The 24,416-nt window shown below is 42.1% G+C and overlaps 1 protein-coding gene across 3 annotated transcripts in view; it reads left to right on the forward strand.

The window, feature by feature from the left end:
- Nucleotides 1-24,416, forward strand: part of PLA2G7 (phospholipase A2 group VII) — a 44,179-nt gene that overhangs the window by 18,711 nt on the left and 1,052 nt on the right. The window contains exons 2-10 of one of the 3 annotated variants that reach the window (XM_061195005.1): nucleotides 7,047-7,189; nucleotides 12,774-12,895; nucleotides 13,341-13,485; nucleotides 15,050-15,143; nucleotides 17,943-18,011; nucleotides 18,560-18,686; nucleotides 19,530-19,643; nucleotides 20,800-20,891; nucleotides 22,075-22,245. In XM_061195005.1, coding sequence (XP_061050988.1) covers nucleotides 7,081-7,189; nucleotides 12,774-12,895; nucleotides 13,341-13,485; nucleotides 15,050-15,143; nucleotides 17,943-18,011; nucleotides 18,560-18,686; nucleotides 19,530-19,643; nucleotides 20,800-20,891; nucleotides 22,075-22,245 — 1,043 coding nt within the window. In that variant the 5' untranslated portion in view covers nucleotides 7,047-7,080. The remainder of the gene's footprint in view (nucleotides 1-7,046; nucleotides 7,190-12,773; nucleotides 12,896-13,340; nucleotides 13,486-15,049; nucleotides 15,144-17,942; nucleotides 18,012-18,559; nucleotides 18,687-19,529; nucleotides 19,644-20,799; nucleotides 20,892-22,074; nucleotides 22,246-24,416) is intronic. The other 2 variants (XM_061195006.1, XM_061195007.1) reach the window with 2 other exon arrangements.

A 24,416-nucleotide genomic window follows, 5' to 3' on the forward strand; every position in this document is an offset into this window, starting at 1 on the left:
ATATTGAATATAGTTCCCTGTGCTATACAGTAGGACCCTGTTGTTATCCATCCTGTATATAATAGTTTGCATCTACTAATCCCAAACTCCCAACCCTTCCCTCTCCCACCCGCCTTGGTAACCACAAGTCTGTTCTCTATGTCTGTGAGTCTGTTTCTGTTTCATAGATAAGTTCATTTGTGTCATATTTTAGATCCCACATATAAGTGATATCATATGGTTTTTGTCTTTCTCTTTCTGATTTACTTTGCTTAGTATGATAATCTCTAGGTCCATCCATGTTGCTGCAAATGCAAGCCTCAGTGTTTTAACTGTAAAATGGAGGTAATAACACCGGCCTAACTCTATTCTTTCTGTGAGGACTGGAGGTTACATAAAGTACCCAGCTAGACAGTGCTGGCGCACAGTAGATGCTCAATAAAAGATAATTATTTATGCCTCATATCACCTTCTTTATTTTCTAAACCAAACCAGTGATCAAGATTTGGATTCAGAAGGTCTGAGTGGCAGTTGAAATATTTCTCTATCTTTAAGAGTTTCTGCCTAATATTAAAGCCAATGAAGACCAAAATCAACAAGTGCAGATGCAGGAAAACCAACCCCGCGTCTCTTCTCAGATGCCTGGGGCATGTTAATCAGGAGTGTTTGTTGATTCTTCCAGAAGCCGTGCTTCATCAAGTCCCCTTCCTGGTCCAAGGAGTTCTCATTCAGCTTTTTAGAAAACATAAAACTGATACAAAATGAATATCAAAATCTTCTTTTTTATTACTTAGCTAGACTTTTGCCGTAGCTTCAGTGATTCAGTCTCAAAAGGACTTCTCATCCAGAACTGCCTGTTTCACTGTTACACCTCCTGAGAAAGGACTGGCTTCTGCTTCCCCACAGTTAGAGAAAAATTTGTTTCAGAAAAAAACAGTTATCCCATTTTTATTTTCAATTCTGAGAAGAGGTAGCATTCCAAGAAAAGGACTGTTTGCTCTGAGATTTCACCCCACCCCACCCTTAAGTATTGTTTATTAACCATCTCCTGCCTCAAACACAGATGTTATACTGAAAACCATACTCTGAATCATCCAAGCCCTAACTGATGATAGAATGCAGGCTCACTCACTCTTATTTGAAGCTTGGCAGCCAGAAGGTGCGGGGGTAGTCAGAGTGGTTTACTGCCCAGGGGATCTGATTTGGAGGACATTAAAACTCTTTTCTCCAAAACATTTCTCCCCATTAGCATATGAGTCTTTCCTTTAGAGTAACTTTTGGGGGTCTTTGAGAAGATGCCTCCAGGAGAAAGGGCTGTTATTTAGAAGTTAATGAGGAAAGGCTCCGGAACGCCCCAGTACTTATTAGCAGCTTGTTATGTTAGGGAGCTGTCACCCTGAGAGAGGCCATGATGGTAAACCACAGGGATGCCCTAGGTATTACCAGATTACTAATCATCCGAAGAGGGGAAGGAGGGCAGCTAACACAAAGTTCCTTAAGAAATGTAGGAGAAATGCTAATTATAGTGCTCAGGGGAAAGGCGAGTCCTTATGAAGCCCGAAGATCTGTTCAGCAGAACTACATAGGAACAGAGGAGATGGTGCCCTCGGAGTCACTTCAGTCCACAAAGGAAAAGTCCTCCTGTTCCTATGTCAAGGACCTGATTGACACCTTAGCTTTTATTTAGTTAGCATTATTGAGCGACTACTTACCTACAACGGGCAATGCATGATGCCAGGGATGCAAAATGAATATGCTAATGTTTGCATTTAGCCACGTGCAAATATGCTGTTGGACATATATTTCTCATTTAACCCTAAGTAATATTATTACCATCCTCAGACCCATTTTACAGGTAAGAAAATGAGGCACAGAAGGTCTCCATAGTTTGTAGGTCACACCGAGGCTGGGATTCAGACCCAGGCAGTTGGGATGTAGGCACTAAAGCCCAAGAGGTCAAGCCCCACCCGCTTTGTGTACTGAGAACCTGGTGGCGGAGGGTCCGCGCATGGGTTTCAGGGCCACCTGGTGGCCCAAACCAAAAAGAAGGCAGGATCCTTCATCCTCCTTCAAGAAACATTTACGAGTGCTTGCTATATGCCGGGCTCTTTGTTAAGCAGCAATAATAAAAAGACTAATGCGACCAATCCCTGATCTGGAGGAGCTCACAGGCTACCGGGGGAAGCAATTCTGCACATTGTACAACAACCTTGCAGTAGAGGGTTGATAGTACCCGGATGCAGGCATGCATGGAATGTACCAAGCAAAGAGGACGGAGCCTCTGTGCCACCGCCGCCTGACTGTGCCCCGACAAGTGAGCTTCTGCTAGCTGAGCTGGGAAGTGCCTGCTCCTTTTGTGCCCTGGAGGAGCCAGGCTCAGAGGACACCTCCCTTCCTGGCTGCAGGGAAACTTTGGTATTAGTTGGCCACTGCTTCGTGCAGTCCGCTGGGGACATCTCGGTATATCATTCCATCCCACATCAGAGGAACAGGGAAAGACAAGGCATCTGAGGCGCTGGGAAGGCGGCCAGAGAAGAGGGATCATGTGTGGGTCCTTCTGTCATTCAATCCACAGGAGTAAAGGAAGAAGACCGCCATCTAGTACCGCCCATGCCAAACGCTCACTCTGTGACGCCAGGCAGGTTACCTAGTCTTACTGTGTGTCAGTGATCTTCGTCCCTAGAAGGATGAATGGAGATGCTAAAATGTGCTGCTTTTCTTTTATGCCTGCTAGACATTTATTCCCACTACATCTTGTGAATAATCTCTTACAGTACTCATTATGACTGTTCGACTAATCGCTTTCCCTGCTAGGGATTTTAAAGACAAAAATCACATCTATTTTTGAAATCTTTTAATCCCATACATAGTGACTGACACATAGTCACTCTTAAAATTGAGTAAATGGATTCGTGAACAAATGAATGAATGAGGTAGCCAGTCATTAAATTATTTGGAGAATTATTACTCTGGAAATGAGGTCAGATAGCACATATATAGGGTGATGAAAAAACTCAGCAAACAGTACTCTTACTGTTCATTGCAGACATTTCCAAACACTGCCTCCTGGTACTGGCTATACCAGAGCCCATAGGGAGCTAACATATAGATGCCTGGACCTGCCTTCTGAAAATTCTGCATCAGAAAGTCTACGATGGGGCTCAAGAGTCAGCGTATTCAAAGGTTCCGCAAGAGCCTTGCAGCCTGCCTGAGGTCAGGCAGGGAACTGGCGCAGGCCATTTCACCTGGCCTTAACTCTGCCGGTTCCACTATAAGGACAAAAGGTGATGGCCCTGGCACTGGTCTGGTAGGAATCATGGCGAGGGCAGAGTACCCCAGTCCTGCTTGGAGGACTTGGGGAAGCCCTGCTAGCCATTCCCTGTCTCTAATTCTTCCTGAGGTTATTGACAGGGAAGATGTGATGAATACCCAAGTTGCTACGGGTAAGTGAGCCTTTTTGGGGTTAGCGCAGGGTTCCTAAAAATCACTGTTGATTCCTTATGTGTTTCACTTTGTCTTCTCTTTTTCACCTCTTCATCCCTCGTGATCTTCCAATGGGCTGAACGACACTCCCCTTATTCAGCCTGGGCTGTAAGCACCAGGAGTGGTAAATACTTTCTGTGGATGATGTTATTTGATGAAAAACCAAGTTGTGACATTGTGACAGAGGGGTAGCAGTGGAGGCTTGTGAAGATCCAGCCTGGCTTCAGTGCAACTTCTTCTATTGCTTATTTGGGAAACTTAGCTATGTCTCGGGATTCATACACAGTACTCTGAAGTTTCCAAGGGTCTTGGCATGTTGTTCCAATATAAATTAGGGCAAGAACAATGAGATGGAGTCTCATCTCTTTGGAGAACAATTTCTAATTCTTTGTTAAGTCATCTCTCAATCCAACTCTGACCAGTTTAGCATCATTAAAATAACTGTTCTGTTCATTAACTTTAGAAGATTTTGGTTTTAGAGTGAACAGAATTTGACGTTATATCAAGACGCCATGTGGTGGGTAAAAGCAGGCACTCAGGCAATCTGGGCTTAAGCCCTACCTCCAGCACTTGCTAGCTGTGTGATTAGAATAAGTCAGTTAAACTTTTCTGACCTCAGTTTCCTCATCAATAGAATGGGGATAATTAAACTTCCCTGACAGATTGTTTTGGTGATGATTGAGTAAGGGGCCATGTGCCAGAAACTGTGCAAAATACTTGGCACTTAGTAAGTGTTCAAATGTTAGCAATATTATCGTCTATTTAGTGAACAGACATTTTTTTAGCAACTCCTAGGTGCCATTTTTAAATAAAAAGACAAATTATAGTGCTATGTACTCATATGAAAAGATATTTACAATATATTTTCAAATTAAAAATGGAAGTTGAATATATTGTATGAAGTTTTATAAACAAACTTTACAACTATATATGTATGTATATTTATATGTATGGGTGTATATGTTTGTCTATGTTGTGTATGTGTACGTGTATTTCGCATGGAAATGCATCTGGAAAAACATCTGTTGGCAAGTGATTATTAGTGCAGAGACAGCTCCATTTTTTAATTTACTTTATTGTCATGGTTGAATTTTGAAATCATGTATGAACGTTATAATAAAATTGAAAATAATAGTGAAATAAGATAAAATGAAGTCAACCAATATTATAAATAATCTAAGGAGTTAAACTGTACATGCTTTTTCTGATTCCCCCCACCCCCCTAAAAAAAGATATGGAATAAGGAAATGCCAGACTCACTCTACAAGTAACCAAGAAGCTTAGAGCTCCAGTGACAGTTTTCCCAGCTACCTATCTGGATTTTTAACCTGTGTGATAAGAGCTGACCTTTCTATAGCCCTGTCTCCTCTGAAATCTTTCTCTCCGAATTCCTGTTGCCCTGAGAATTTGTACCATATCATCTAAGAATTTGGAAATGTCCCTGTCATTTGCTTTCTTCCTGTATTATAGGTGTGAGTCTTGTTTCTGAATCCTTATTGTAAGCTCTTTTAGAGCAGGGATTATGTCAAATTCTCCGGTATTTACCACAGTTGTTGACATAGCAGAGGGTGTGTAGCATTTGCTTAGTAAGTACCCATTGACTGAATGACTGCAGATCTGATGTTACTCGGAATCAGCCGTGTTGCACTGTCATAATGGAAAACAACTTAACCTGGAGATTTCAATGGGTTAACACAACAAAGGTTTATTTCCTGTTCATAAAAGGCCATATAAACTGGCAGAGGCTCTTTTCTGTTCAGTGATGAGGGATCCAGACTTCCTCCGTCTGGAGACACACATGTGGCTTCTAAGTTTGCTGAATGAAGGAAAGGAAGGAATGGAGAGACATACTGACTCATAAATGTCTAGGCCACTTCCATTCAAATTCCCATTTATCAGAAATCAGTCCCGTCTAGCTACCAGGGAGGCCAAGAAATTCAGGGGAGCACATAGCTACTCAGGAACACTAATTTCTGTGCCACGGATCTACATCTTCCTGCAGAATAACCATGCCAGCTAGTTAGTACCCCATTCGTATCAGTGGGACAAACACCCACATGGATCATTAAATGTGGCTCAGTTTATGTGAGTAACCGATGTGTTAGAAACTACCAGGATTCAGAATTTATCCATGCAGCAGGCATTTATTGGTGCCTACTATGTGCCAGGCACTGTTGTAGGTCCTGGGAATACAGCAGGGAAAAAAAAACAACAAAAAAAACCCAGCCCCAATTCCCTACGCTCACAGAACTGACTTTCTGGAAGAGGAAGATAAACAATTAACAAGTAATCCAGAGAATCTTCATTGGTGATAATATTATGGAGAAAAATAAAGCAGATGGGGGAAACAGGGTACGTATTGGTGTATGTGTTGGGGGGTAGATTGTAATTTTAAACTGGTCAGGGAAAGCCTCACTGAGAAGGTAACATGGAAGCAAAAGCCTAGGAGTGAGGGAGCCGGTTATTTGGGTATCAGGGCAAAGAGCCTTCCTGGAAGAAGAACACAGGTACAGATCCCAAGGTGGGACAAGGGGGGGGCCTGAAATGTTTGCTGGATGGCAAGGAAGACGTGTAGTTGCAGTGAGTGTGTGGGTGAGTGTGCAAGAGAGGCTGGGATGTCAGATCAGGAGTCTGTTGAGTACAGGCTGTAGAGCCTTATATGTTACTTTAAGGTCTATGGCTTCTGTTCTGTGTCATATGAAGCCATTTGGGGGCTTTGAGCAAGAGGAATGGCATGATCACTCTGGCTGCTATATTGGGAATTGACCATAGGGTTAGGGGAGACCAGTTAGAGGTTATTGCAAAATTCAAGAGAGAGATGGTGATGGCCTGGACCATTTCCATCACCCCAAAAAGTTGAGGGGAGAAATTTTCAAGGGGAAAAGTGATTCACAAATACAAGATGGTTTGTGCTGATAAGATGTTAGCAAAGAGCCTCCCTGTAATATAATTTATTATTACCACAAGTCCGGTTTTATTCATCAGTTCTACCGACATTTATCCCACACAAGCTGCATGCCAGGACCCCTGTTAGGCACTTTGGGACGGCAAGTAAGATCTGCCCCCTGCCTTTGGGAGGCTCTCAGTTGCAGCAGGGTTATAGAGATCCCCCAAAATATAACATCATCAGCACCAAAAACAAACCCAGCTGCTGCAACATGATTATTTTACAAATATGATGGAAACATTAGCCAAAACATATTGAGGGTTTACTATGTGCTAGACATGCCCTTGGATATTATTATGATTATGATATGTGATAAAATTATTACAGTTTGATGCTCTTCTTTCTAACCAAACTAGACTGCTACAAAGTTAGGGAACTAGTGGCCGAAAACCTAATATTATAACCTAAAAGTGTTATTTCTGGGCTCTGCAATCCAGCATGACCAAGAACCCTGACACCCTAGTGCCTACCAAAAACCCATTCTAGAAAATGCATGTGCTGTTTTTTTTCCAAATGTCTTCTCCCTTAATAACACACCGAATCATGTTACTAGTCCCTTAATCTCACTGATCGGTTAGCCTACTTAAGTCCTCTTTATTGCATGTCTTGTTTTTCCTTTGAACCATCTGCCCTGAAGAAGGTTAAGCTGAAACGGCTGCTCAGCTTCCAAGATGTTGCCACCCAAACTGCACGTGCTTTTCTGCCTCTGCACCTGCCTCATGCTGGTTCATCCTTTTTACTGGCAAGACCTAAATCCTGTTGCCCATATTGAATCATCAGGTAAGAGGTATATTTGTTCAAGGGCTTGAGCTACTGACCTGTTGCCAGACTCGAAGTGGTCCCAGGGAAGTTGCACGTGTGGACTTCTAAGAAGATTCTGATGAAGATGAGATCCTCAGTTCTCCCGGGGGAGGGGGAAGGGCCTCACTCTTTCCTCTTCTTAATGAAACTAGAGAAGTGCCTTCTTCTTCAACATCAGGACTGCAGGACAGCCTAGGATGAGGCCTTTTCAGGCAAGCTGGAAACTCAGCTCGCAGTCACCGTAGAGAAGGTCCACACCGCCCCTTCTATACCTCATTGCCCTGACCCATGCCCTCTCGGTGCAGTTACACACTTCCCCTGCAGTGCCTTCAGAGGCAACCCCAAACCTGCCCCCACGAAGGTGAAGAAGAGGCAGGTGTCTTGATCAACAGGTGTAGTCCTGGTTGATGGTGGAGTGTGTGAGAAGATGGCAATTTAGAGTTTGGGATCCAGAGGGGGACAATCTTTTCTATCTAATGACAGGCAGAAGCAGGGACCAGTAGGCACTTGGATCTCCAGATGAGAATGGATGTGCATCCCTTGCTCTTTCTTACTTTGCAGGGAGGAGGGAAGGAGAAGAGGGGGGGGCTTAGTCAAGCCCAGGAGTGGCGGCCAGAATGGGACAGCCATCTCTAGACAGGGACATCTACTGTCACCTAGAATAACCTTGATTGAAAAGCGATTCCTTCTGGAGCTTTGTGAATTCCTGCTAATCCCAGAGGGTTGGGATGCATGAACTTCTCTATCTAGTCTCCTCAGGTGAGCGACATCAGTGGCCTCTGCAAGGTGCCATAGTGTCTGTACCCACAGACCCCATGCACCTGGGGAGATACGGTAGCCCTGGATCTAGTTGTGCAGTCTTGATGGGTGACTCCTTACTGTGACATTTACCAAAGATCTTTCATAACCAGTGCCTTACAAATCTGGCCCTACTTCATAGTTGGGGAAATGATTGCAGCAGCAGAAAAGGGACTAGATCTTCTAACTATGTTTGCATAGAAAATGGCATCATATCTCACAGGTCCATTCATGCAACAATACTTATCAGAAAACTGAGGTGTGCGTAATACACTGGTGACTAAGACGGAGGGTTTGTAGTCAAGCTCAAGGAGGTGAAATTAATTCTCAAGGTGAAATTAATTCTCCTATTACCTTATCTGTCGATTGAAAACAGGTAACATCTTACATGACGAGCAAATTCTTACCTAGGAGACATTTACGTCATGTGCTTTTTATTGGTACAGAGTGGGAATTTCAAAACATGTTCTCTATTCCCTCATGTCTGAAAATCACTGGAAAGCTGTTACTGGACAGTCAGAAACTTGAGGACACTGCTTGCTTCATCTTTGTCATCCCAGCCTGGAGCCCAATGCCCCATTCGTTCGAAATGCTCAAAAATGAATGCATAAATATTTTTTAAATTATTAGAAATAGTTTATTCAATAAAAGATGAAAATAATAGATGATTATTTGTATCATTCTTAATAAATGAATACATAGAAAATATGATCATGCAGCCAAAAAGTTTGTAAACATGGCTAGAGATATCCCATTTGCTAATGGAGGACATAAAGCCATATAAGAGAATGTCATTTTCCTAGCATGTACATTCCATCTCCAACCCCAGGAATGAACATCAGGACTATTTGATAAATGAACATCACCAAAAATGTATAATAAGATTAATAGCATACCATAGGTTCTAATGCTTCTATTAAAATAGAGTTGAAGAAAAATAGGAAGTGACATTTGTAAGTTCTGAACCACAAAACGATATCACCTATAGAATGGCCATTCAACCTGGCAAGTCTCTTCCCTGCCTCTTCCTTCATGATGAGTGCTGACAGTTGGTTAGAGAATGGGAAATCCAGGACCATAACCAGATTAGCTGTGGGCTGGTGAACCTTTTCTTTCTTTCTTTTTCTTTCTTTCTTTTCTTTCTTTTTCTTTCTTTCTTTCTTTCTTGTTTATTTTATTGAAGTATAGCTTATTTACAATGTTGTGTTTAATTTCTGCTGTACAGCAAAGTGACTCAGTTATACCTATATATATATATATTTTTTTTCATATGCTTTTCCATTATGGTTTATCACAGGATATTGAATATAACTCCCTGCGCTCTACAGTAGGACCTTGTCGTTTGGTGAACCTTTTCGGCAGCCGCCCTGGCACTCACCAGCCACAGGGCCCTGGAGGCCTACACTCAAACCTGGGTCAGCTCGAAGTTTCCTGAGACCTTTTCAGGGGTCAGGTGTCCTGGAATAAGCAGCCCTGTAGCCTCACCTTGACCTGGGCTCCTGAACGCTGGGTGAGGCTTTTTGGTAGAGCAGGTTTTAGAGGACCAGGCACTCCGAGGTTAGTGGAAAAAGTTTCCAGAGCCCAGGTAGAACTGACATCTCACAAGAGGAAACTTGTGCGACTTGGAACATTCCCATGGCTCTAGAACTGAACTCCCAATTCCAGAGGCAGTGCCTCCAAGGTAGCTGTGGGTTCTCTGGGGCTCCTCACCAAACTGTGTGAGCCAGAGTCCTATAGCCACGCCATGGTTGCCTGTGGGTGGCAGCACAGCAGAACCTAGGCTGCTTGTCACAGAAGGCCTACCTTACCGTCCTCTGGACTTGACGTCTCCCTATTACAGCATGAAGGACCGCTCAGCAGACAGTCTTACATAGGAGAGATTAAAGCCTTTTGTAATTCTAAATAGACCCTAGAATGTTAGCCTTACAGGCAAAGCTTTTTAAAGAAATGTTTCTGAGGAAACACCGTGGATTTTGAAACTACCCAGAGAAAAATGGTATGATCTAGTGTAGATCTGCTAAAACTCCTCCTCAGGTTTGAATTTGGGTAACCAGAGTTAGCTAAGTCTAGGGGAAGGGGCAAATAACATCAGTTGTCTGCCTCTTCTGGGCTGCGATCTGGGCAAGCTACTTGACTTAGATGATCACTTTATCCTTACAGCTGTCCTGAGAGTTGGCCAAGTGATTTTATCTCCACTTTACAAATGAGGATCAGAGAAGGGAAAAAATTGCCTAGGGCAGAGCATCATAGCTTGTAAGATATACAGCTGGAATCCAAAATAGGATCACCTGGCTCCAACACCAGTGTCCGTTCATCTCGACCACTGCCTTCCTCGGAACTACCTCCTGCCATTTGACCATGAATTGCTGACCGTGTGTCAAGCCAGGTGGTCTGGTATCTTAGCCTAGTGCTTCCTTACACTTTAATAGGCACATCTTTTCAGATTCAGTAGAATTGGGGTGAGGCCTAAGAGCCTCATCTCCAAGCTTCCGCATGATGCTGGTCCATGGACCAACTTTGAGTAGCAAGGCCTCATGTGTTGAAAGGCTCATCACTGGCAGGTGCTTCACACACTAACGTGAAGGATGTCAACGGGCTTCTTCTCATGACCCCAAACCGTTCTGAGAGATACCCTATGATATCAGGCACCATACCTAACATAGTTCCAAGTGTCTACGTGGCAGAGGCAGACTGATAGGAAGCACAAAGGAATCTGTCCAGCAAAGCAATCACCTCTCACAGTCCAACAGAAGGAAAGGAGCAGGCAAGCTGAATCTAGAAAACTGAATCTAGATACACTGATATATGGACTCACCATCCTGAAATTACATGTGCACTTGATTGGGGGTTAGAAAGGGGAACAGGTGAAACTGCAGGTGTGTTAAAGGGTTCTGGCACCAGAGAGAGAAAATGTTTCAAGAGTGGGTGGGTAAAAGAATAGAGGCCATGGGCCTTCCCTGGTGGCGCAGTGGTTAAGAGTCCGCTTGCCAATGCAGGGCACATGGGTTCGAGCCCTGGTCCGGGAAGATCCCATATGCCGTGGAGCAACTAAGCCTGTGCGCCACAACTACTGAGCCCGCGTGCCACAACCGCTGAAGCCTGTGCACCTAAAGCCCGTGTTCCGCAACAAAAGAAGCCACTGCAATGAGAATCCCACACACCGCAACAAAGAGTAGCCCCCGCTCGCAGCAACTAGAGAGAGCCTGTGCGCAGCAACGAAGACCCGATGCAGCCAAAAAATTAATTAATTAATTTAAAAAAATATATATATGTGCCATAAAGCATTTAGCAGAAACAAAAGAGACCCAGTGACAGTGAAATGCTTAGTTTAGCTCATTTTCACAGATATTTTTTGAGCACCGATTATGTGCTAGACATTGTGTTAAAGATGTGAGGATACAAAGATATGGATGCAGCTCTTACGAAATAGCCTTAGGAGACAGAGTGTGCAGACACATAATTTTAATCTAATATGATAGGAAGAAAGATAAAAATATATACAGGGAATTGATTTGATACTGAGGATGAGACGATTAAGTCTGGGGTGGTGGTCAGGGAAGGCTTCAGAGAAGACCTGACATCTGATCAAGATGTTAAAGGTTGAATAGGAGTTTGCCACGGGGATTTCAAGCGCAGGGAACAGCATTTACTAAGGTGTAGACGCATGGAACAGCCCAGTGCGTCACTCAGCAGTGCTGGAGCACAGGGAGGGAGATAATAAGGGAAAAAACAGAAGAAGAGGAGGAGCCAGTGGACCTCCAGATCATGGAGGGTCTTTCTTACAGTGCCCGGGAACTTGATATTTAACTTGTGTACCTGTGAACCTCTACGAGTTTCAACCCCCGAACACTGGAAAGATAAGCCACCCCACACTGGAAGCCATGTGTAGATTTAAATATAACCTACAAACTGCCTTCCAGAAAGATTCCAATACATTCCCCCTTCAAGAAAAAATACCTGGTGATGATAGGAAAGCATTGAAGGATTTGAAGAATTGTCTGGTGAGATTTATGCTTTAAATCACTCCAGGAGTTGTGTGAAAGATGCAGTTGAAGGAGTCAGGATCCAAGGTGAACAGGACACTTGGGAGAGATGGGGACTGTCCGGTCAAGAACAGTGAAGGTGTAACTGAGACAGTTGAGCTAGTGGGGTAAGGATACATTGGAGAGCGAATCCTAAGCTAAAAACAAATGTTAGAGATTGGAACTTGGTTGGATGTAAGGGATAGAGGAGAAAGAGTTAGGAGAGTAGCATGATTCCCAGGTTTCTGGCTTGGGATCCCCAAGCTAGGGAATTCTGGAGTTGCATGCTGTGTGGTTGGAAGATGAAGAGGGGGAGTTGGGAGATGGTCATTTAGTTTCATTCTGGACCATAGGCTTTGCTGTTCCAATCAGAAGGCTTCCAGTGGGAAGTCGTGAGCCCAAATCTGAAAGGTCGATAAAGCTCATGTTTAGGAAAAGCAGATTTGGGAAGTGGTCTCTAATATGCTCTGGATAGGAGTAGAAGGTAAGGGCAAGGCTGGAAGGATTAGGAGGTGCTGATCCTCAGCATCTTAGGAAAAGGGCTATGTCGACCGCCATCTTCTTCCCCACACAGTACTTCACATACAGCAGGCCCTCAATAATTATTTGTGTATTTTACTAATTAGTAAAGAAATGGAGGCAGGAAACTATGGGTAGTCACTTGATCCCCTTGGAGTTTCTCTGTGTAATAAAGTCTGGGGTGTAATGGCTGACAAGTGAAATAATATTGACCTGTTTTCCAGCGTGGGTCAATAAACTACAAGCTCTGATGGCTGCTGCAAGGTTTGGCCAAACTAAAATCCCCAGAGGAAATGGATCTTATTCCGTCGGTTGTACAGACTTGATGCTTGATTACACGAGTAAGGTAATGATTTGATTAATACCACTTATCCTTATATTCTAATATTGACTGTGGCTATGGCCCATGAGAAGGTTTTGAAACCTGACCTTGCCCTCACCTGAGAAAGACTCATTTTGCCATTTGTATGGTTTCCTGGGAAACCTTTGGCTGTTTAATTCATTCCCCAATTCGTTGCTCTCATCGGATTAACTATAAACTCTTTTTTCCCCCTTCTTTGATGGCTGAAACCAGGCTGCTCATACTTTCTTTTCACTCAAAAAGCATACTGTTGTTCTATTTCTCTTCCTTTTGACTGCATTCAATCACCACGGCAACTTAAAAAGCTCTCTGGACCTCTTGTGCACAATAGAAGTATTTGGGTCCCCACTAATTAAATATGCAAAATAGCTGTTAGAACATGTTTAAGAAGCAACTTGACTAAAAGTACATTAACTTCTTTCCTCTACAGGGCACCTTCTTGCGTTTGTATTATCCATCCCAAGATGACGATCACCCTGACACCCTTTGGATCCCAAACAAAGAATATTTTTTTGGTCTTGGTAAATTTCTTGGAACACACTGGCTTATGGGCAAAATTTTGAGCTTATTCTTTGGTAAGATTTGTGTTGATTCTGCTTTTAGGCTCTAGAATATAAGAAAAGCTTAAAAATAGCAGGAGTTTCAGGCAGTTAAAGACCAAAGTAGATTGTCTCCAGTCCAGACATCTCCTAAGATGACAAAGTATTTCTTAAAAGGCCAGGTAACTATCAGAGAATCAAGGGTTCTCGTTTTGTCTATTCTGAATATGATGGGGTGCGTGGAGGGAGTGAAGGTATCAGACTTTCAGACTGGCTCTAACATCTCTCTATGGCTGGCCAGATTTTTGCTTCTTACGTATTCTTGGAGGCAATCATGTGGTGAGAACAGCGGCTGGGCTGATGTGACTACTACCTTCTATGCTCTGTGCTAAAGTGCTTTCTATAGTTGGGCAAAGAGAGAAAGAAAATAGAAGCCTCCATAACTCTCCAGATCCTAAACAAAGGAGTGAAAGCTAATTTCTTACATGTCATAAATGAGGAAACTACTCTCATTCCCATCACCGACCCCCAAGTGGCCAGCCTCTCTCACTAAGACAATCCGATGTGCATTCATCACTTAATATGTCTATTTTTCACTAATATTGAGTTGTCCTTCCTTATCTGTTTGACCAGACACTACTGTTGGGCTGGTGTTAACCATGTCTTCAATTTTCCCCCTCAAAACTACCTACAACTTTTGGCATTCATTTTAAACGTCTTGTTGGAGTTTTCTTAAGAATCACTTTATAAGAGAAATGATGAAAATATTATCACTACGCATCTTTATGATGCTGAATAACTTATAAGTCACTTCCATAGCAATCATCGCATTCAGTCTTCATGACCACATCTCCATTGTATTGATGAGAAAGTGAAACACAAATAATTGATGATAATGATGACAATAACAAGTGAGAAGTGAAGGAAGAAGAGACAACATCTTCCATTTTTTTGAGCCCTTTACTATGTGACTGGATAGGTGTGCTTTACATTTTCCTACTTAAATATGACTCTGACAAAACCCCCATGAGACAGATATCATTTCCCTCATTTTATAGGAGTCTGAGGCTCAGAGAGTTCTCTTGACTTGCCCAAGGTCAGTAGCTAGTAAGTGGCAGCGCTTTATCCAAAGCCACATCTAAGCGTGCAGTCAAAGGTCTCTCCACCTTTCTCTTGATTTTGATCAAGTTAGAATGAGATGAGTCTCCGATCTGAAGATTCTGGATCTCAGTGTAATATTCCTGAGGTTTACTGGTAGTTTAGTTTCAGAACATTCTCTCTGAAGTTTTGCCCAAACCTGGGATTAATCATAAGGAACAGCCTTCCCGAATACACCTCTAAGTAGGAAAATGTCTCACCTCAAGTTCAGAGCTGGCAGTGAGAACTGATAGTTAATGATCCTATATGGTCCTAGGAAAAACACATAGTTCAGGCCCTTGGTTGGTGGTATCTAGTAGGAGACTTTTTAAATGAATTTACTATTAATGCATAAAAACATAAATTCCATGGGTCAGAATTTTATGCTAAGGAGATATGTTAAATTAACTAGCAACACTCAAGTCAGAAAAAACACTAATTACAGTCTCCCACTGCTGTCTAGGTTCAATGACAACTCCTGCAGCCTGGAATTCCCCTCTGAGGACTGGGGAAAAATATCCACTAATTATTTTTTCTCATGGTCTTGGAGCATTCAGGTAAAGTTTCAGAGGTTGAACGACTTTAGCCTCTAGGGACAAATGACTGAATGCAGTTTTCCCCCAGAAGAGGGACAGCAGATTTTGGAGTGTCAGGCTGTCCCCTGTCCTGGAGGACTTGGCGTTCCTCAGGAATTAGCTGGGATCTGTTGATCGGTCCTATAGCCCTGTTTTTTCCTGCCTCCAGCCCATGGAGACCAGCTTCACAACAGAGGAGACAGGCTGTCGCATTTTGGGTTGGTGTCCTTCTATATTATAGTATTTACACTCTCAACATCATTCATTGTATTAGTTCAGGTCCTCCGAGAAACAGCCACCATGATTAGAATAGCAGTGAAAGACATGTATGACAAAGTGCCCATGAAGGATAGAAGGGAAGGAGCGGAAGCAGAAAAGATGGGGAGAGCTTTCAGATCATGATGCAGGCTGGACACTTGGGAAGGAGATGGGAGACAGAAGGACTGGATATGGAGCATCTCGAGACTGCAGCACGATTCTAAGAAAGATTGGGCCAGGCCGCTGGAGGGAGTGCTTGACCAACAACTGCTCCTCAGAGGATCTCTGCACCTCACAGGAAAGGACCTGCGTTAAACCCACACCATGTCCAGTCACTGGGACCAACCCACAGGAAGCCTAGCTTTCACTCGGATCCACAGGGGCAGGAGCTGGGAGGGGTCTTTAGTCAACTGTGATCTCTGTGCCATGACCAGTGGCACATTTTCATGGCCACCACACGCCCTCCACTTTCTTCCTACATCTTCTCAACTGCCTCCCCGTCTTGCACCTCAGAGGATTATAAGACTTTTAGAAGAGTGGCTTTTAGCTGGTAAGAAATTGCGTAGCATCTGCAATAAGAAATTACCGTAGCCCAGCTAGTTATTTGATTCCTTCTAGACCAGTGGTTGGCATCTCAGAATCTGAGGGCCAGCTCCAGCCTGTTGCCCGCTTCTGTAAATAAGGTTTTATTGCAACTCAGCCACACTCATTCATTTTCCCCATTGTCTCTGCCACTTTTGTGCTACAACAGCAGAGCTGAGTAGTTGTGACAAATAGTGTATGGCCCGCAGAGCTGGAAGCAATTACTCTCTGGCTTTTTACAGAAAAGGTTTTGCTGATCCCTGTACTAGATGATTTTCCCTTCCTGAGTTGGTCCTGCATTGTCAGGAGTAGAAGACATGGTGCCTACCTCCTTTTTGTTCCTTATGGCCATTTCCTATTGAATACATGATAGGAGAAAAGATTGTGCAGAGCAAAGATGTGGAAGGGATTCTGAACGTAGTTGCTAATTAGCACATGATTCTTTAAGCATCTCACTCTATCCAGTCATTTACATAACAGCTAACGTGTGTTCGGTATTCCCCCTGTTGCAGACATGGTTATAAGCACTGAAACTGTGTAACTTACTTAATCCTTACAGTAACCTGACCAGGTACCGTAATCTTATAATATCACCCTTCTACAGATAAAGCACTAAGGCAGAGAAAAGATAAGTGACTTATCCAAGGTAGAGAGCTAATAAGTGAGGGAACCAGGATACAATCACCTGCAGTGGTCAGAGTGTAGGTCCTGTTCTCTTAAGCATCACATTGTACTGCCTTCCTGCACTATGCATTATCTTATCAAAACCTTATCACTATTCTAAAGCAAAGGCTTTATTATCTATCCCCATTTTACAGATGAGGACAGAAATGCAGTAATGTAATTACCTAAAGTCATAGCTGGTAAGTGGCAGACCCAAGATTAAAACCCAGAACTCTCAGTTTGGGATTGACATGTACACACTGCTCTATTTAAAATGGATAACCAGGGCTTCCCTGGTGGCGCAGTGGTTGAGAATCCGCCTGCCAATGCAGGGGACACGGGTTCGAGCCCTGGTCTGGGAGGATCCCACATGCCGTGGGGCAACTGGGCCCGTGAGCCACAACTGCTGAGCCTGCGCGTCTGGAGCCTGTGCTCCGCAACAAGAGAGGCCGCGATAGTGAGAGGCACGCGCACCGCGATGAAGCGTGACCCCCACTCGCCGCAACTAGAGAAAGCCCTCGCACAGAAACGAAGACCCAACACAGCCAGAAATAAATAAATAAATAAATAAATAAATAAAAACTCTTCAACCTTGACTGTAGGACTGACAGGAGCTCTAACTGAATCAGAAAATGCCCTATTCCCACTTGAAAGCAATGTTGTAAATACAAAAAAATAAAAAATAAAATAAAAAATAAAAAAATAAAATGGATAACCAACAAGAATCTACTGTATAGCACAGGGAACTCCGCTCAATATTATATAACAGCCTAAATAGGAAAAGTATTTGAAAAAGAATAGATACATGAATATGTATAACTGAACCACCTTGCTGTACACCTGAAACTCTCACAACATTGTTAATCAACTATACTCCAATATAAAATTAAAAAGTAAAAAAAAAACAACCCAGAATTCTCAAAGGCAATATTTATAATCACTGCACCAGTGTTTCTCAACCTTGGTACCACTGATGCTTTGGACTGGATAATTTCTTGTGGAATGTAGTCCTGTGCATCATAGGATGGTTTTAGCAGCATCCCTCTATCCACTAGATGCCAGTAACACCCTCCCGCTACTCATGATAATGAAAACCCCTCCAGACATTGTCAAATATCCCCTGAGGGGTAAAATCAGCCCCCTTTGAGAACCACAGCTCTCTGCTTTACCCCAGGGCACTACTGCAGGGGTATAATTACCTCCATATTCCTAGGTTTATTTGTGGACCCCTTGTAATCATGACTGGTAGTTGAGTGCTTCCCTCTTTTTGTTTTGAAGGACAATTTATTCTGCTATTGGTATTGACCTGGCATCTCACGGGTTTATAGTTGCTGCAATAGAACACAGGTACGTCACCTGGTATGTGGCTGAGCTCTACCTTTCATAAAGGTTTATGAAAAGTGCTGATAGAATTGTCAACTATGGTTACATGATGAGAAAAAAAAGGAGACTGAGTTAGATTGTCGAGTATATAAAAAAATAGCTAACATTTCTAGAATGTTTATTGAGTGCCGTGCTCACAGACCATCTCATTTAATCTTCATAACAATCCTTTAAGACGGTTATCATTACCACTGTTTCAAAGGGCAGAGAATGAAGCTGAGGAAGGGTAAGTAATTTGCCCCAAACCACACAGCTAGCAAGTGACAGAACTGGGATTTGATTCCAGGAGAGAGTTTTCAACACCGCAGCCTCCCAGAATTGTGAAGATGGAATGGGTTGTTTACAGGCAACCATGTCTTTTTCTTAGAACTCCCTTGGGAGCTTCTTTGATTTAAAAAAATGTAGAGTGCAAGAGAGGGAGTCAGAAAGAGTCAAGGATGGGGATGAGGAACGCAGGTGAGATGAAGGAGAGAAAGAGCAAGCGTAAGTAACTGATTCTGTTTGTATTGTAGAGATGGCTCTGCATCTGCGACTTACTATTTCAAGGACCAGTCTGCTGCAGAAATAGGAAACAAGACTTGGCTTTATCTTAGAACCCTAAAACGAGGGAAGGAGGAGTTTCCTCTACGAAATGAGCAGGTATGTTGCAAGAAGAAGAGAGGTGGCATGGTGACCAAAAAGCATAGGCAAAATGATGACATTTGTTCATTTAATTTTACATATGGCAGACCGTGCTCCTAGATGTCCTTACTTCCCATCCCCAAAAGATCTGTCAGAGGATTCTCTGAGGAATCAAATTCCCTTAATGAAATATCTGGATCATAGTAAAAACAAAGACCAACATAAAAATCTTAGGAGATGACAGTGACTATTCAGAATCCTTTTGCATTAGAACTAAAGACTACTTTTCACAGAGGTGGTATAGAATAGCATTAAGAGTCCAGGCCTCAGAATGCAACTTTCTATGTTTGAATCCTGGCACCATCACTTTGCAGTGGAGTGATCTTGGACAAGTTACTTATTCTTTTTGTTTTGTTTCCATGTTTTATCTGTTACGAAATAATGAATATTAACAGTATCTTTCACATGGGGCTTTGAGGAAGATCAAGTGAAATAAAGCACATTGCTTTCCACCTCTGTGCCAGGCTTCATAGTGGGTGCTTTTTATATATGTTATTGCATTTAATCCCACCCACATTTCACTGAGACATTATTATACAATAAATGGAAGTTCAGAGAGGTTAAGTAAATCATCTGAGGTCACACAGTGGGTAAGCAACAGAGTCAGGATTTGGACCAAGCAATAACTACCTGTAAAGCTGGTGCCTGGGTCATCATGCTAGGTTGTGTTCTAATAGCTAATCTCAAAGTCATTTCCGGTTTATAAGCAACCACGTATTTTTTCCACCTGCCCCCTCTACACAAGCTTTAAGTGTTACAACTTTTTACTTTGCCATTTCCTTCTTCTAATCATCATCTTAGGTACTGCAACGAGCAAAGGAGTGTTCTCAAGCTCTCAATTTGATTCTGGACATTGATCGTGGGAGACCAGAGAAGAATCTATTAGATTTAGAGTTTGATGTGGAACAGATGAAGGTGAGCTAAAAAAAAGCCATTTTCCCCTGGCCTAGACTTCTTTATTGCTCTCATTTTTGTCTGTTTTACTGCTGTAATACAAGATACAATATGATAAATGGCTGCAAAAAAAAAAAAAAAAGAAAAGAAAAGTACCTGCAAAGTATTCCAACAGTGAGGAACACATTAGGTTGAACTACATATGAAATTGCCACCAGCCAGCTTTGATCTACAAAAATGGCAATTTCATATGTTTCAACTTAATACAACCAGTGGAAGTATTGTAATTTCTTGGGCAGTTCCTGCATGTTTTTGAGCTTGATCTTGAAACGCTGGTGAAAAGTTTTAGACAGAATATTGGGGTGGGGTGGAAGGATATCAGAGTGGACCGTGTGAATGAAGACTCAAGCGTGTGTGTAGGGGGGTGGAGTGTAGGGAAGGAGAGGGCACTAAGAGGATGGTATGTCCTCCAGACACAGTGAAGCGTTTGTGTCCCTCGGCTAGCCACTCTCTTGTCTCCATACCTTTGGACGTGTTGTCCCCTTGGTCTGACACCCCGTCTTCCTGACTCAGTCCTGCTTAATCGTCAACTCAAGTCGGGTATTACCTCGGCCATGAAGCTTTCTTGGGCCTCACTGCCCACCCTGGACTGGGCCAGCTGTCTATCATATGTGCTCCTTGGTACAACCCTACTGCATCTGCATCATGTATCTGTAGCTCCTTCCCTAATAGACTGGGAGCTCATGGAAAATGAACTATAGTGCCTGGCACAGAGCAGGTGCTCAATCAATACTCAGGGAATGAACAAACTAATAAACATGGAGGGGAAAGGGGGAGAAATCAGCAATGATGTTGATATTTCAAGTGTGGGTGAAGAGGAAGGCCATGAAGTTTACCTCTGAACTCTTAGAAATGTTCAACAACTATGTGTGTGTCTTTGTGTATATATAGGTAAGCATGTGTGTATACGTACATATATGTGTATATGTTTAAATATGTGTATGTGGGTGTGTGGGTGCACGTGAATGTATGTATGTGTATGTATATTTCGTTTCTAAGAAACCAAGGTACCTAACCATGCCTGTGAAAAAATAAGTTTATGACTCACAAAATCACTGCCTATCCTCCGAACAACCTGCAAGATACTGATGAATTTATATCATGCTTTTTCACATAGGACTCTATCGATAGGGATAAAATAGCAGTTATTGGACATTCTTTTGGTGGAGCCACAGTTATTCAGAGTCTTAGTGAAGACCAGAGATTCAGGTAAGAGAATGAGTCTCAGTTTTTGGAAGCGGGGGGAGTGATAACACAAGTGAGATAGAATTTATCAAATTCTTAGCGAGGAAGAGATCCTTTGGAATTCACAAGTCTGTTCTTTTGCCTCCATAAAGTCCTCCATGTGAATTTTCCTAAACAGAAACCATCTACTTCTCTTGCTATTGAAAACTCTTCCCATCTCTCAATATTTTTCCTCATTATTATTTATCTGCTCAAGGGCTTATTATTTTCATTTGGAAGTTTATCTTTATATATACATATTATCTGTGACATAATGATTGTAATAATAATGTTGTCCTCTTATACTATTTTCTAGACTTCCCCAATAGGTAGGGCATTTTTTAATTAATTTTTTTCATCTTTAAGATGAAGTGTGGGCTAAAATTACATAGTTATGTGGGTGGAAGTCAGGCCCCCAGTCTTCTAACTTGAAGAAATATTTTCTTTCTTGAACCATTTTATCCCAGATTGATGAGATCATGTAGAACCAACCATGTAGAAAGAGGGTAGGATCATTTGTGGAACTTCATCTCTCATTTCTTAAAATCTGTTTCAACATAAGGGGATTCTCTTCTTTCCTCCATTTAGCACATAAAATAGAGTGTCCAAAAGGCTAAGAAACATAGGATAACTTACTTTTAAAAAGAAAATTAATCACATTTCATTTTCAAATGATACACTCCATAGGCTTTTCTTCAACACCCAGACACTCTTGCAGGTGAAGCACCTCTAAATATAAAGGAATGGGTCTAACTGTTACTCTGAAAGAGGTATAATGAGTACACGACAGTGTCCAGAAGGACTAGAAACAGGGGCAATAGTGCATGTACTGTATTTTTTCAGATACCCCCGAATTTTGAAGAATTACGGTACTTATAATATTTTAAAATTTATCTTGAAAGATAACAAAAAATGAATAAAAAATTTTTAAATATTATGTCTTTCTAAAGGTTGCAATTCTTAAATGCCTCCTAAAGAAAATGATTGTATAATTACAAGTTTGCTACCTTATAAAGCTAATCATATTCCTTTCCCACAGTGAAGTATAATACCTCTTCAGCTCAGCGAGATAACCCATAATGATCTGCTGTGGTGTGTGTCTCTGAATCCTTGCATTATTAGAAATTCCTGTATCTGGGCCAGCGTGTAACCGGATTTCTTTGATCAGGTGCGGTATCGCCCTGGATGCATGGATGTTTCCAGTGGGTGGTGGAGTATGTTCCAGAATTCCTCAGCCCCTCTTTTTTATCAACTCGGAACGATTCCAGTATCCTTCTAATATTATAAAAATGAAAAAATGCTACTTACCTGATAGAGAAAGAAAAATGATTACAATCAGGTAAGTATCAGTAAGTGACTTATTACATCATCTGAAACAGAAACTTGAAACTTGAATAAACAAGCAACAGACATCATTTGGTTGCTACTCTAGAATTATTCAATTTGTTGTTTAGACTTGGAATAAGGGAGAATATTAGATAATCTCAGTTTTCAAGTGCATTTAGCCTTACTCTTTTTAAAATGCAAATTTTTGAGTAGTGTTAATATACTATTAATGTTAATATACTATTAACTATGTTAATATATTATACAGCACATGCTGATAATTAAAATTTGCATCAGGATACATGCTACTTTTATCTAAATATAAGAGCAAGCCTATACATTTTTAGGGCTGGGATAGGGGGAAGTATTCCATCAGTAAGCTAGGCTAAGAACTCTTTAGAAAAAAAGTAAGATCATCTGTTGAGACCTGCAGTGTGTTTACCTGTTTGGTAAGTAGATGAATTTATAAATTCTCAAAAGCTGTAATAGGGTCCCTTTAAGGGTCAGCAACATGCTTATATCGTGGATGTGAAAAAGAACTCCCAATAGCGTTTTGAACTCACAATAAGATGTTACAAAGCAAAGACTGAGCTCCTTCCTCTTTTATCTGAAACCTGATTTACTTAGAAGGGCACAGAAGAGGTGGCAAGAAGGAAACACACACAGTAAAGGCAGTAAACACTCCCAGGACAGAGAATGGAGGACTCTTTTCCAATTAAGGTGGTCAGAAAAGGCTGCTTAGAAGAAATGGGGGTAAATTGGGTCTTGAAGGATCAAGAGACATTATTATTATTATTATTTTAAGATTTAATTTAATTTTTATTTTTTTGGTTGTGTTGGGTCTTTGTTGCTGCGCGCGGACTTTCTCTAGTCGCGGTGAGCGGGGGCTACTCTTCGTTGCGGTGCGTGCGTGGGCTTCTCATTGCGGTGGCTTCTCTTGTTGTGGAGCACGGGCTCTAGGCGCGCGGGCTCAGTAGTTGTGGCGCACGGGCTTAGTTGCTCCACAGCATGTGGGATCTTCCTGGACCAGGGATTGAACCCGTGACCCAGCAATCCCACTACTGGGCATATACCCTGAGAAAACCATAATTCAAAAAGAGTCATGTACCACAATGTCCATTGCATCTCTGTTTACAATAGCCAGGACATGGAAGCAACCTAAGTGCCCATCAACAGATGAATGGATAAAGAAGATGTGGCATATATATATATACACACAATGGAATATTACTCAGCCATAAAAAGAAACAAAAATTGAGTTATTTGTAGTGAGGTGGATGGACCTAGAGTATGTCATACAGAATGAAGTAAGTCAGAAAGAGAAAAACAAATACCGTATGCTAACACATATATATGGAATCTAAGAAAAAAAAAAAGGTCATGAAGAACCTAGGGGCAAGACAGGAATAAAGACGCAGACCTACTAGAGAATGGACTTAAGGATATGGGGAGGGGGAAGGGTAAGCTGGGACAAAGTGAGAGAGTGGCATGGACATATATACACTACCAAATGTAAAATAGATAGCTAGTGGGAAGCAGCCGCATAGCACAGGGAGATCAGGGAGATCAGCTCGGTGCTTTGTGACCACCTAGAGGGGTGGGATAGGGAGGGTGGGAGGGAGGGAGTCACAAGAGGGAAGAGATATGGGGATATATGTATATGTATAACTGATTCACTTTGTTATAAAGCAGAAACTAACACACCATTGTAAAGCAATTATACTCCAATAAAGATGTTAAAAAAAAATGGCCATTCTATTTGATGTTAGGCTGTTGGTGAATTTCAAGTCCATCAATAAGGGATATTTATGAGGTGCTTACAGTTTAAATAATACAAGGCAAAATTTTGTCTGTCTTTTAACCTACTTAATCCAAGGCTTAAATGCAAAGTGGTTTTGCCCAACAGCAAATAGATATCCAGTTAAGTGTGGTGCTAAGGGGGCAGGATTCTGGTTCTGAGTTCAGGGACCCTCAACATATAAAACATTCCACCTACTCAAATTGAAAGTAATCATGTCCTCTACAAAGCTGGAATCATCTCTTCTAAAACCAAGATGCCAAGCAAGACAGGAATCTTTGCCTTATTGATCTAGAGGGGAGGAAGAATATATACTCTAGGACCCCTAAATGAACAGCTTTGTGACCCTCAAGTACATCTAAGGAGATCAAATCTACAAGTTTTGT

This window comes from Eubalaena glacialis, chromosome 7, assembly GCF_028564815.1.
Source record: "Eubalaena glacialis isolate mEubGla1 chromosome 7, mEubGla1.1.hap2.+ XY, whole genome shotgun sequence".
NCBI classification, from domain to species: Eukaryota; Metazoa; Chordata; class Mammalia; order Artiodactyla; family Balaenidae; genus Eubalaena; species Eubalaena glacialis.